The sequence below is a fragment of the Canis lupus genome, chromosome 13 (assembly GCF_048164855.1).
Source record: "Canis lupus baileyi chromosome 13, mCanLup2.hap1, whole genome shotgun sequence".
NCBI classification, from domain to species: domain Eukaryota; kingdom Metazoa; phylum Chordata; class Mammalia; order Carnivora; family Canidae; genus Canis; species Canis lupus.
Genome location: NC_132850.1, coordinates 26,067,567 through 26,082,678, shown reverse-complemented (window position 1 = coordinate 26,082,678; position 15,112 = coordinate 26,067,567). Strand labels below are relative to the sequence as shown.

The 15,112-nt window shown below is 36.7% G+C and overlaps 1 protein-coding gene across 4 annotated transcripts in view; it reads right to left on the bottom strand.

Annotated features, from left to right (window-relative positions):
- The window catches only part of TMTC2 (transmembrane O-mannosyltransferase targeting cadherins 2), a 395,252-nt gene that overhangs the window by 199,533 nt on the left and 180,607 nt on the right, over positions 1 to 15,112 (bottom strand). For all 4 annotated transcript variants that reach the window (XM_072772934.1, XM_072772933.1, XM_072772936.1 and 1 more), the window contains one exon: positions 4,028 to 4,856. In XM_072772934.1, the coding sequence (XP_072629035.1) occupies positions 4,028 to 4,856 (829 nt within the window). The remainder of the gene's footprint in view (positions 1 to 4,027; positions 4,857 to 15,112) is intronic.

Sequence of the window (15,112 nt, the reverse complement as noted above, 5' to 3'; positions counted from 1 at the left end):
CCTGTAGAAGAGAAAGCTGTTGAAAATGAGAAAAAGAGAATGACAATGGTGCAGTGCTTTGAAAGCCACAGTAGCAGAGATCAATGGTCCTCAATTGAGCCAAAGATGTGGGAGTTTAGAGAAAGCCAGAGGCCAAGAAGGGTGATCATACATTTAACCACTTTTAATGAATTAAAAAATGCTTTTTTTTTCCTCAAGCAGATACTAATCAACATGGTTTACAAAATACGTTGTTTTAAACACACACCCACATACAAACACTTTCAAATATTATGTGGCTTGTTCATTAAAGCAGTCATCAGAGAAAATTTCCTCTTTCCTAAGCACAAAAATGCAAAGAGTCATTGTGAAATCAGCAAACTACAGTAATCAACTATGTCTAGTATTTTCCTGACATTATCAACCACATAATGAGACAGGACTTGTGGTTTACATAGTCCAAATCAGCTATCATTTCTCCACTATCCAGATTTAAACCATAAATTAGCAGCACAGTCACTATGACAGGCTTTACCCATCATCATTTGCATCCAATCAGTTAATGACTGGCAGCTGTCTACAGGACCCATTACTGAAGGCAGCAGCTTTAATGTATAATGCTTCATGAGGCTTAAAATCATATTCTGGTAAAGCACATGGTAGACTGAAGTACTCCAAAATTTGCAAAGGCTTTCAAAGGGAGGGAAAAAGAAAAAAAAGAAAAAAAAACTAACTCAATGAAATAACTGTAATCTCAGACAACCTAGAATGAACCGGCTTTAAAGGGTTTCTAATCTTCTGCTAGACTCAAATAACATAGCAAACTAAGAAAAATTTACCTTAAGGAAGAAGACTACCAGTCGCATAATTGCTAAGGAAGTAACCGTAGCAGGAATTATTATTAACATGCTATAAATAGAAAAAATAAGGAACCTAAATGTTAAGAATTTTGCCTTGTTATCAAAATGGAAGCATATGCATAGAAGCCAGTCATGGGATCCAAAAACTACCTCCAATTCCAATCCTATCCTTCCTATCATGAAGTATCTCTCAGTTCCTTGTATATCAACAGGGTAGTATTTTACACTTTCACCTTCTTCAATGCATATACATCTTAGCTCCAAACTGATTATAAACTCTTTACAAAGACTATGATTTTAACATTTACTATTCAGTGTATTCACAACTACAGCCTCCTCTTCTCTGATAGGCAAGAAAACACAAGCAGAGAGGGCCCGGTAAGAGGCTTTTAGCAATAATCACATGAAAGAGGATGGTGGCATGGGCCATGGTGGCAGTCATGGAGGTGGTAAAAATTGGGTCAAGTTCTGGACATGTTTTTGAAGACAGAGTCAAGAGGCTTTGCTGATGAAATGGAAATTGGGTTTTAAAGAAAAAGAGGAGGTACAGATGACTCCAAAGTAGTGGTCAGAACTGCTAGGAAAATGGAGTTGCCATCAACTGAGATGAAAAAGGCTGTAGGTACAGGAGAGGTGCAGGTGGTGGTGGTGGGGGTGGGGTGGGGGTCGTGGGGTGGGGCAGGCTTCAGGAATTTAATTTTTGATGTTTCAAAGTATCTATAATACTTGTCAGTCACATATTCATTTAACTAATAATACCTGGAGCACCTAAATACTACAACAATTCTTAGGTTTTAGGAAGGAGACGTGAAAATATACTGGAAACCAAGGAAATGCTTAATGATGGTTTTACTGAGTGAAGAATCAAGCATTTTAGCCATGTCAGCAAAATAACAATCAAGATCAGAATAACAACTGTCAAAGTTATTGTAGCCAACTATACCTAGAAACGTATCTGGGAAATACCCTGGAGTTTACAAAATGCTTTCTATCCATGCAGGGACAGAGACTGCTACTTATATTCTTGCATCTGAGTACCTGCCCTCTCCTTCTTCAAGACTAACAACATTAGGCTAGGGAACTGGCTTCTCAGAATTAAGATAACATTTCCCAGCCTTCCTTGCAGCTAGGTGTGGCCAACAGTCTGTGAGCAAACATGACGTGTGCAATTTCCGTGATATGCTCTTAAAGGGAATGGGTACGCCCAGCATTTGCTCTTTCTCTCTTTTCCTGTGAGCTTAAGTGCTGATGTGATAATAAGCCATCTCAGACCACATGGATATGGTGACACTACCAAGATGGCAAGGGAACAAAAGAAAAGGAGCCTGGATCCTGAAAACCCAAGGCGCCATCTTATCAGCTCTGGGCTACACATACTTAGAATAAAGCTTCTATCTTATTTAAGCCACCATTATCTTGGCTCTTTGTTAAAGGAGCTTAACCTGACGCTTAACCAGTAAATTCAATAAATCCTCAGAACCACCTTGTGAGGAAATGAACATGCTGGGTTTTTTTTTTTTTTTTTTTTTTAATTCCTTACAATGTACCCGTTTTAATTTTTTTTTTATTTATTTATTTTTTAATGTACCCGTTTTAAATAGCAGGAAAATAAATAGCAACATTGCCTTGCTTTATATACTTCCATCTACCACTGAAGAAAAGTCAGCTGAAAAGCAAACCGATTTTGCAAAATTTTTTACAGCAAGACTTGGGTTCATGAATTCACTAAACTGTGCAGCACTCACTACCCACAAAAGTCACGGAAAAGATTTTTTTTCCCACAAGAACTGAGGAATTCTAGGCTATGCACTAGCTCAATTTTAATGTTTCTACTCCCATTAAAATCCCTGCAAATGGGACGCCTGGGTGGCTCAGGGGTAGAGCCCCTGCCTTCGGCTCAGGTTGTAATCCTGGTCTGGGGATCGAGTCCCTTATCCGGCTCCCTGCGAGATGCCTGCTTCTCCCTCTGTGTTTCTTATGAATGAATGAATGAATGATTGAATAAAATCCCTGCAATCTATTAAGCATCACAAGTACCAACAATCACTTCCTTAGCTTAAAGAAATGAGTAGTTGCTTGCTGAACTCAAGAGTTAATTTGTAACTGAATAAAGATAATACCAGAGTTGCTTCTGGAGTATCTAGATCTTTGGATACATATTCCAGTATTCATCAATAAGTCACTCCACACATATGACACAGTTTTACACTTTCAGTATTTGAATATCAGTATAGAAGTGTGTTGGAAAAAGTAGAAAAGGCCCAGTTCAAATGTCATGCAAACAACCATAACTTAAAAGATAAATAACTTTAAAAAGAGGGGGGGGGGAAAGGCTTATGAAGAACAGGACTGGTTGGCACTATTTACTGCAATATATTTCTGCACTTAAAAGGTGCACTTGTTTTCATTGAATTGCTCTCAGGCTTCCATCATCATTTTGCTCCCTAAACCAGGGAAATTACTCCAACAGCTTTGGATTGTTCATCTATGCTTTAAGGGAGACTTTCTATTCTGACCACAGGTTCTGTGATTTGCTAAAATAGTCTTCCGGATCAGAAACAATAGTGAACAGATGATCAATCTCATTGCACAGTGAAGTTTATTTCTCTACATGACTTAAGAACCCTTAAAGTAAGAATGTGCTAACTGCTTGGCAACATCCAGATTCCTGAGGCTGTGCAAAGCTAAGGGTGACTCACACTTGTATGCGCACACACTGACACCTAGAGACGTGATGCCAAGATTCAGAGGTAGCATTACCTCCAAATCTTCTAAAGATGTCAGTGGAAGTCTTAGGGTGTTTCCTCAGGCGATGCTTGGAAAGCAGCAAAGCTAAAATATACTCAAGTGGGATAGCCTGACCCGTATCACAGGATGAAAGAGATGATGTCTGTAACAGTATTTAAAATATAGAAACCAAGCATCTTTCTACATCCTTAGGACAGTCAGTGCTTCTACACAACCGTCCTGGACCGATGTGGTCTGGGACATGGGAAAACACTTCCCTAGTCCAAATAATGGAATTCTGGATCCGTCTCTAGACTGGCTGGGCTGCCCACCTCTTTACAAAATGAGACGAAAGGAAGGTACTGGGACTGCAGAAATACTACGCTCCAGGGCAAGCAGCAAAGGTCGACAAAGGCAGCCCGAGGACACCGTCCAGGCCCAAGCATAAAATAAAATATTACCTTTAGCTGGGTTTACTTTTATCCCTGACCTATACAGCATTTCCTCATTCTGCCAATCTCCGTTCCTGATCGCAGTCTTGAGTCCATAGAAAACAATCAATGTGGCCGTGGCATAAAAAATCAAGCTCTTGAGGAACCGCTTTTGGACCTTGACATAAAGGGCTCTGGCACCCACTGTAACAAGGAGACAGAAGCCCATGCTAGGGATGTACAGCACGCGCTCGGCAATTACAAAGCCCACATAGAAAAACAGGTTGGTGGCAGGAACAAAGGGTATTATTAACAAAGATAAAGAGAGCACAACAATGTTCTCCGTAGAAGGAAGTGGCGATCTCTGCGCTGCATTATTTTTAATGCCATTTTCTGCTTTGGCTGCAAGGCTGGGCTTACTCTCCGAGTTCCGGTACTCCCCGTCCGAATGGCAGCTATGGCCATTTGCATTCTGCTTGCCATTTGTCACCACTTTCCCGTTGCACTCCCGCTCCACGCCTGGGCTCTTCAAGCCATAGTAGGCGAGGAGCAGGAGTCCCGTGTAGAAGGCCACAGTGTGCAGGTTTCTCCAATCGCAGACTGTTCTGAGCAGAGGCACAGCATCCATTGACCAATCAAAACTGAGTGTATCTGGGCATAGCAGCAGCCACAGGTTCTTGGTTGGCAGGTAGAAGAAAGTGAGCGTCCGGGCCAACAGGCTATCTGAGTCGGCAGCTGGGTTGTCCGAGTTGGAAAAGCTTGGTGGCTTGTTTCCCATCCAGTATAAGCGGGCCCCCAAAAGGGAAGTCCCCCAGAAAGTTAACAAACTAATGCTGAGGAAAAGAGACAAGTTCTTCCTCTGAAACCAAAAGAGAAGGGAGAAAAAATTAGGATCATCGTCAACAGAGCATGGGAACACTGAACATTTAGAGAGGCAAGGACATTTAGAGGTGGACAGGTAAAACCACGTAGGCCTTAAACACATGACTGGTTCTGTCTCCTTTCAAACGTGCTTAGGGAAAATTTAACCTGAAGCAGACACTGTGGGGGCCTACTTTGTATGTAACTTTGGATGAGCATTTTTTTTCTTTCTTGTTCTGAAACACCAGTAATCAAAGCTTCACTTTGATTTCACTTTCACAAAGCTTCTGGACCTCTGTAAAAATGGGTTGGATATATATTCCCTCTCGGAACTGGTGTCAGGTTAAATTGAGACCCGATGTAAGAGTACTCAGCACCCTGCATGGGATGGAGTAGACATCTAAAGACTATCTTCGGGATCCCCGGGTGGCGCAGTGGTTTGGCGCCTGCCTTTGGCCCAGGGCGCGGTCCTGGATATCCGGGATCGAATCCCACGTCAGGCTCCTGGTGCATGGAGCCTGCTTCTCCCTCTGCCTGTGTCTCTGCCTCTCTCTCTCTCTCTCACTGTGTGCCTATCATAAATAAAGTTAAAAAATAAATAAATAAAGACTATCTTCTTTCACTTTATGGTTTAGATTCTAGGGGAAACAACAAGTAGGCGTTCCCCCAAATATGGAGCAGGACAGGATCCTGCTTGGCTCAAAGGAGGAACAGCATTTACCTACTGTCTATGCCAATCCTCATTTCATTGTCTTGAATTCTCTTGCAGATTTGTCAACCAGGCTTTCATCTGCTACCCCATGCTGTCACTGACATCAGTGACATCAAGCATTTAATAACACTCCTGATGAATCCCAAATTTTCCATGCTGATGACAACTTTTTGAAAATAAAATGACTTTGATAATGTGCTTACTTATTTTAAGAGAGAGAAAATTCTTTCAACCTGAGTAAGAATTTAGCGACCTCAAACAATCTAAGTCCTGAAGAGGGAAGCTGGAGGGGGAAGGATGGATACTATATCCCAACTTTAATGATTCCTTGGTAATGTGATCTCTTAATGCACACAGTGACACTGTATAAAATTATACATTAGTAACACTCAAAATGGTGCTTGAAACCTGAAAGATATGCCAAATGTTTAGTTTTAAAAAAGAAACCCACAAAAAGCAACAAAATCACAAATACATAAATGGGGCTATATCGAACTAATAAAAAACTTCCATACAGCAAAGGAAATCATCAACAAATACAACGAAAAGGCAACCTGCTGAATGAAATTTGCAAATCATGTTTGATAAGGGGTTAATATCTAAAATATATTTTTAGAAAAAACTCTTACAACTCAAAAGAAAGAAAAATCTTATGAAAAGTGGACATAGGATCTGAATAGACATTTTTCCAGGGAAGACAGGAAAAGCTGCTTAATATCATGATCATCAGGGAAATGTAAACCCAAACCTCAATGAGATACCACCTCACACCTGTTAGAATGGCTATTATCAAAAAGACAAAAAATAACAAGTGTGGGTAGGGATGTGGAGGAAAGGGAACCCTTGTGCACTGTTGGTAGGAACATAAATTGGTGCAGCCTCTACAGGAAACAGTGTGGAGTTGCATCAAAAATTAAAAATAAAACTACCATATGATCCTGCAATTCCACTTCTGGTATTTATCTCAAGAAAACAAAATCACTACCTCAAAAAAATATCTGCACCCCTACATTTATTGCAGCATTATTTATTTAAAATAGCCAAGACAAATTATTTATATTTATTTATAGCAGCAAAGATATTTATTTACAACAGTCAAGGCATTATTTTTTTATAATTGCCAAGATAACCTAGGTGTCCATCTACGGATGAAGGATAAAGAAAATGCACTATATATTTGATGGAATATTATTTGCCCATAAAAAATAAGGAAATCTTGCCATTTCCAACAATGTGGCCATCCACATCCTGAAGACAGTATGATAAATGAAATAAGTCAGCTGGAAAAAGACAAATACTATATGCTCTCACTTATAGGTGGTATCTTAAAAAACAAAACCCCTGAACTCATTAAAAAAAAAAAAAAAACAGAGACAGGGACTGGAGAGTTGTCAAAATGGGTGAAGTGGTAAAGGTGGTCTAACATACAAACTTTTAGTTATTGAGATAAAGAAGTTCTGCGGATGCCATACCCATCCTGGTGACAGTAGTTAACAATACCATATTGCATATTTGAAAGTTGCTAAGAGATTAGATCTTAAAAGTTGTTATCACAAGAAAAAAATCAAAATTTTCTTTGTGGTGATGGATGTCAAGTACACTTCCTGTAGTGATCATTTGCCATATATACATATGCCAAATCATTATGTTATACACCTAAAACTGATAAAATGTTAAATGTCAATTATATCTTCATTTTTAAGTCCAAGGATCAATGTATCTTGAGCATGTAAAACTTCTATTAAAATAGTCTCAGGGCACCCGGATGGCCCAGTCAGTTAAGTGTCTGCCTTCGGCTCTGGTCACAATCCCAGGGTCCTGGGATGGAGCTCCATGTGGGGCTCCCTGCTCAGTGGAGAGTCTGCCTCTGTCTCCACCTATGTTTCCCTCTGCTCATGCTTTCTCTCACACTCCCTTCCTCTCAAGTAAATAAATAAAATCTTTTTTAAAAAGTCCCTATGTATTATATACAATTGCCACTGGATTCTCTTCCTCAGACTCCTCATTTACTTCACCTTTAATTGCTGGAAGCCACAGAACTGGTCATGGACCATCTCTGTTCCATCTTACTATTAACCCAATGATCTTAGCAAGGTCTGTAACTTTTAAAAATATTAATACATGCTAATGACTCCACATTAACCTTCCCTTATCTCCACAATCATCGATTCAATTGCCTAGTGGACATATTCACTTATGCATCTCAATTCAAAATGCCCAAACCTAAAACCTGACTTCATACCCTCCCGACACTAAACACTTCCTCTTCCAATCATCACCACCACAAAAGATGGTAAAACTTTGTAACCAGTTTCTGCTTCCCAGCCTCCCTCCTTCCCGCCACATTCCAACCATTACCAACTCCTCTCATTTTCACTTCAGAATATATGCCAAATTGGTCCATTTCTCGCCATCTATTCCTTCATCACTTGAGTCCAAAATGCCCACACTTGGATTATCACAATAGTCTCCTCCTCACTGGCGACCCAGCCCTTTTAAACACAGATTACATTATTCCTAACTTTCAAAATCATTAACGGGATCTTACTCTAAGGTCTTGGAAGTTCTCACCTCTACAAAGGAGATTCTAATTAGAGGGTTCTCTCTCTCTCTCTCTCTCTCTCTCTCTGTGTGTGTGTGTGAGAGAGATATGTCTTAATTTTACATTTTTTACATTTCAAAAATTATTTTGAAAAATATTTTAAATATTTAAAGAGGGGGTACTTCTGGGTATAAAAGAAATGAACTAAAGAGGAGGAGGTTAAAAATTCAAAATAAGGAAAATGAGAAAAGCAAACAGATGGAAACTATGGCAATTTTAAGACTGTTAATATCAGATCACAGTAATGCTAAATTCACAGAATTAACTGCCTCAGTGTTTTAAAACATCTGTGACAGACTTCTACTCAAAAGTATTTCACATAAGGCTGTACGGGATTTTTAGTGGTAGGGGAGTAGTATGTTCAGTCATCACCAATTTCTCACTTTCAGGTTTTTTTTCTGGAAAAATAAAATGGTTCAGAATCAATATCATCTAAAAATACTTTTTTTGCAAACCGTTCTTTTGCTCCTCTGAAATTCTACCCAGCAAAAATCTTAAAATTTATTGATTTTAGAAAAAACCCACAAAACACAAAACTGCATATTAGAAGCTATAATAACTTGATAGGCCAATCACAAAACTGAGTATTCTTTGATTACACAAGAGAGAAACATGTCATTTGGCAAGGATAAAAGAAATAAGATACCATGGAAGAAGAAGACTGATCTTGAAAAAACAATTCAATGTTACGATTTGTACCAAAAGTCCATTTTTCAACTAAGTATACAAAGTATAACATTCTATTCCAATGTCTTCTGGTGGGGGTGAGAGAAGGGAGAGGCATTACAAAAACTCCCCTTCATCAGTCAAGGAGAAAAGCAAAAAAAAAAAAAAGAAAGAAAAGCAAAGGAGTAAGAGAACCACACAAGGAAGGAAGTGTAATCAGGATTCTTTGCCAGTCATGAAACTCCAGAAGAAGTTAGCCGTAATCATTGCATAATTCCATTTTATTCTCAAAACAAGTAGAAGACAAAATGCCTTGTCAATTTTTAACAAAGCATCTTTACTAGTTAAATTTTAGTAGATCAAAATAAAATGTAAGATTCAAGATGTGATAAAAATGATTGATTTTATCATACTCAAAGAATATTTAAAAATAATAAACTACAAAATAAAGATTAATGAAAACTATCAGTGATAAAATCTAAGAAGTCCAAATGTGGAGCAAATGACAACAAAGAAAAAGAAAAAGCAGAACTAATAATCAAATGCTGACATTAATTTACAAGTTACTTTATATTTTAAAGCATTTTCATATACAGCTCCCATTTAAACAACTAAGATCAAGAGACACCAAAGTTCTGAAGTAAGATGTTCTCACACACTCATTCTAACTTCAAGGTAAGGTCTATAAGGGCTAAATAAATAAATGGCACCATTAAAGGAAAACTCAACAAACAGGTAAAAGAAAATTGATGTTAAAATGTTTGAAGTAGAAGAGCTTCTAAGGCCTCAAGATCGGCTACCACTTTTTACATATTTTATGATTTCTTTGAAATCGTTAAGTTTCAAATCTCTTTAATGCCTTCTCACAAAATTTGTTAAAAATGGGTCACCTAGAAAATGGGATTCTGATCAAACCAAATCTCTCTTCTAACTTCATTCATTGCTTCTGTGGTAAGAGCCTTAAAAATAAGACAAAAGAAAAGAAAGCATGGGAAGGCTTTATTTATTAATCACAGTCCCTATGCACTGACTTGTGGATTAAATCAAATGAACACATTTTTATTGAGTTACACCTAGGAGTCAAGTCATATCATTAGCCTCAGCATTCTGCTGTTGTTGTTGTTCTTGGCGCAGTGTATCAAATTGATTCAACACAGGTATTTGTAAGATGAAGCAGGAGAGTTCTGAAGAATTATCACCAGACTTGAAGGTTAAAACTAGTAAAAATCCATACAGAGAGGAGGAGAAGCCTAAGTCTGGGAAACTTAACGTGATTGGAGGGAAACTTAACGTGACTGGAGGATGATCTCTGGTGGGTAGCATTAAAAAATGGCTGCAGTTTAATAATGAAAAAGTAATGAATTCACTGAGCATAACATTAAGACCACTGTACGTGGCAGGTGCTCTCCTATTACGCACCTGATGTATACCTGTAAGCTGAGAATGGACAGACCCTATGCTTTTGGAGTTCTGTTCTGTCTAGAAAAACACTGGGAAGAGAAGAATCATAGTGCCTTAAAAGATAGCTTTCAAACCTAAAGGACCATCAATATTAATTGTGAGCTGCTAAAAATACCAATGCCCTGGTCTGACTAATATCTCCATAGGAGACTCTAATGCAGCCTAAGCAGAGAATCATCACATATTTCTACAAGGCTAATTCTTAACACTGACACTAAAAATACTGTGGGGTTCTGGCTTTCATTTCACAAAGTTTTAAGGCACAGTTTCCTCATTTTAAATGAATAAATCATAATGAAACATAAATAATGCTTTCTCTGAGGTTCTGGGACAAATTGGCTTCTTAGTATAATAGATGAGTGTCATGAAGGTCAGGCTACAAAGGAATTGAGATCTCTGTAATAAGTATAATTCAGAGATGAAATATTCAACTCTCATTGCAATATACAGAAGACAAAGGATTTTTTTTCCCCCCAGGGGAAAAAAAGAATTTAGTCTCCTAAACGTGAATCACAAAAGGGAATTAATCCAATACAACAGATTTAAAATATAGATGGGAAATTCAGAGAAAAGACAAAAAACAATTAGGATTCATTTGTTAATAAAAATGAAAGTTACAGTAAAGCGAACATACTTCAAATGAATCTAAGGGAAAAAAGGAAAACTGGGGAAAAAATAATTGGCTACAAAAGTCATTAAAATTGTGTTGAAAGAAGAACTATTACATATTGAGAAAATATAAATTAGAAAGTTTGATGAGAAATTTGGAAGTACTTAGGAAAATTAATAATTTGTATAATCTATTGTTTGGTAATCTGGACACAGTTACTGTCTAACAAAATCTCTTAGATCTAAACAAAAGGATTTCAAATGCAGCATTGTCTATAAAAGTAAAAATAAATAAATCACTAAAAATTTCATTAGAGCAATATGGAAACAAAATATGGCATACCCACATGTTCTGAATCTATAAAGCAACTAACAGGAATAAACCATACATATAAACTACATTATAGTATATGAAAATAGATGATAGATGATAGACAGACAGATAGATGCAGGCATACATCTATAACCAACATAAAAAATACTATATAGGAATTAATGCAATTGAACCAAATCATTAGATAGTAACAGGATTCCTAAAACCTCAGGTTGCAAAATATGATTATAAAATCATATAGGCCACACAAGAAAAAAAAAATCCCATATATTTTTCACAAATGCATACATATATATGTATGTAAAGTCTCCCCTCCTCCCCCGCCAAGTCTAGAAACAATTATACAAAACATCAGATGATGTCAAATGCTAAGGCAGGGCATGAAAGGGAGCTGGATCAATGGTTGAAGAGACGGCTTCAAATTTATGAGTGGCTATCATTTATTCACAGCCCCTCAAAAAAATGTATCAAAAAAATCCCAAAAGGTTTGATAATTTGTTATATACATTTCTTAGGTTGAAATAATTTTTTAAAACATATATATAATGTTATCAAATCTAAATTCTGGTTATGGACTTTATCTATTAGTTCTTATGCTTTTCCATATTTAGTATTCACTGCTGCCATGATTTTATAATTAAGTTTCTCAACATTAAAAAACACTTTTCCATGTCCCAATTCAATCTATAATAATTTTATAATCTTTACCTTAATTTTGCTAGAAAAATCTCTTGATTACTAAGAAAATCAGATAAAAACACCATGCACCCCAGGGGGGATACAAATTATGATAATATTATCTAAAAATGCTCTTTTAGGTCTGGGATATAACAAATGGCACATCTTTGAATTCTCAGATGTTACTATAGAGCCTAACATTCGTAGGCTTTTGAAAATGATTCTTAAACTCTTTCATACCAAAAGTCAATTTTTTACCTGTCATTATGTCACACAGTTTATATATATATTTTTAAATGTGTTTATTTATTTGAGAGAGTGAGAATGCACATGCAGGAATAGGAGAAGGGGCAGAGGGAGGGAATCTCTAGCAGATTCTCTAGCAGATTCCCCGCTAAGCGGGAGGCCAATGCAGAGCTCAATCTCATGACCCTGGACTCGTGACCTGAGTCAAAATCAAGAGCTGGGCATTTAATAGACTGACCCACCCAGGCACCCCTCACACATTTTAAATCCTGTTATGGTAAATCCTCACTCCCAATCCTCCATACAAAGGATCAAATGAAATAATATTGCACAACTCCTAGGCTACTACCTTGATTGTCATCAAATACAGAAACTTAGCCTTATCACCTTTATATCACAGCATTTTCTGACTAACTCCACACCTCTCCATGAAAAGTACACATAAAGGCAGTAACATGTTGTGGAAGAGCATTTTCATGACTACAACTTCATTCCAAAACTAAAATCAAAAATGGGAATATGATTGCATCCTTAAGAAGAATTCTTACCACATACATGTCAGTTACTGAATAGATAGGTTTCCTTCAGGTTTTAATTCACTATTTATAAAATCATATAAATCAGTTTTATGAAAGTCTAATTTTTCAAAAAGTTCAAATATGTTATTCATCTTTTTAAAAACTTCTTAACATTAAAAGGGAAATTAGCTTCAGTCTCTCTGTTACTGAAAATATATATATATTTCTATTATACATATATATACAAATATATTGTATATTTCTAATGACAAAATCTTAGAGGGATTTTTCTGGAACTGTCAGATATAGGAAATCATAGAATAAAAATCAACTAAGGATATCAATTTCATGGTTGACAATTTTGTCTCTAGTCCTTGGAAATGCTAATAGAATAAAAGAACATAGCTATAATGAGCAAATAAAGTGAATTTTACCATAAAACATCAAAATCATTCCCACACATCACCTGAATATGAAGGCAAACCTGATGAGAAGAACCTGTCATATTAACTAGTGGTGATGCCTTTATAGAAGCCCTGTAGTGCACTATCTTCCTCTGTGAGAGTCTTTGCCTAAAGAAATAGCACAAGAGAAGAGCAAAAATCAACTATAAGAGCGCCCCTCTCTACTATTCAAGGAAAACTGCCATTCATGATGGCAGCTTCAATATTGCCTTCTGATCTCAGATTCTATGGGACATAAAGGAAACTGAAAAGGAATATTTTATACTCAATGAAAGAAAAATGTAAACATTCTGCCTTGGAGTATTAAAACTATCATGAGACTCACTTTTTGGCAAACTAATGAAAATAAATTACTTAAGCATAAGGCTCATTTAATTCCAAATTAAGCCCTTGGCAATGATAGTATAGTTGTAATAATAAAGCAGATAAAAATCAGTATCTGGAAGTTATAAGAATAACTGAGAGAAAAGTCTATCCAGACATAACAAAAATCTAGCATCCTTTACTTTGTATCCACTATTCATCATTGAAGTCATAAGCTTTCCTCGTATCAATAATATAGGATTTCTCCTAGCTGCCCTCCTTTCTAAAATAGTTCTCACTGGAGACTCATCCCAAAGCAGGAATATAATAAAGGCGTACTTTTCTGAGTATGTGACAAGAAGGAATGCATGGTTAAAAGTATAATTAGAAATTGTTTCTAGAACATATTCATATGATTTATCAAAGTTTTGCCATCATCAAGTTGTCAGGGTATTTGTTTCTCTTCAAAGAAAAAATAGGTTTCCTTATTAATAATTACCCTCTATACAAGATTAGAGACTTGCTTTCTGCACCAACAAAATAAACAGAAGAATTTTAATGTTTACTATTTCACAAGATATAAAGAGGTTCAATAGATGATATATGCGGTCTCTTTGTGAGGAAAGAATTTAAAGATTAAGGGCATAAAAAATATGTTAGTGAGATATTTAGCACTTCAGACTATAAGGAATTCTTTCACTTATTCAGGCTAACTCTATACTACAGCATAATACTTTCCATTGATTTCAAACATCCATCAGAAGTATCTGTACAGGGGATCCGTGGGTGGCTCAGCGGTTTGGCGCCTGCCTTTGGCCCAGGGCATGATCCTGGAGTCCCAGGATCCATTCCCACACCGGGCTCCCTGCATGGAGCCTGCTTCTCCCTCTGCCTGTGTCTCTGCCTCTCTCTCTGTGTGTGTCTCTAATGAATGAATGGGTAAAATCTTAAAAAAAAAAAAAAAGAAGTATCTGTACATATCCAGATAAACATATAACAGCCTAATAAATCAGTAATAGATTGAAATCCACTGATGAAAACGTAGGCTTTTTTTTTTTTTTTTTTAGGCCAGGTTATAATTTCCCAAAGTTGTCACTAGGGAGAGTATGATTATAAAGAAATCCAAAAAGTATGAAAGCATATTTCATGTAATCCAATACAATGAATGACAGGATATTTATCCGAAATTTAAAATGAAACATAATTGGTTTGATTTAGTAGTAAAAGGTCAGCAGAGACAATAGTTTTTCTTATTTTAATTATAATAACATTTGAAATTCCTCATAGTCTTTATTAATACATGCGATCCTGGCTAACACTGGTTAAAAATGGACTTTTTAGAATATTTGAAAAATGTAACATAAAGAGAAGAAACCGAAGATGACCATCTATTCTTTCATTTAATCATCCCTGAAAGAGATTCTTCTGAATCTTATTTAGAAATCGGTGCTATGTATCCCTTAAATGGTGTTATCCAATGTCTACATCTCAACTTTAATACCATTTTCCAATAAAAGGAACCAAGGGTTCCTTGCAGATGGACTCATCTTAAGACTGGGGTAGGATATACACACGATGAGCCTGGTACATCTCATAGTGCCAGAAAGTAGGGTGCGTGCACACACATACCGATGAGGATACGTCAATGTTGTCTATGGCAC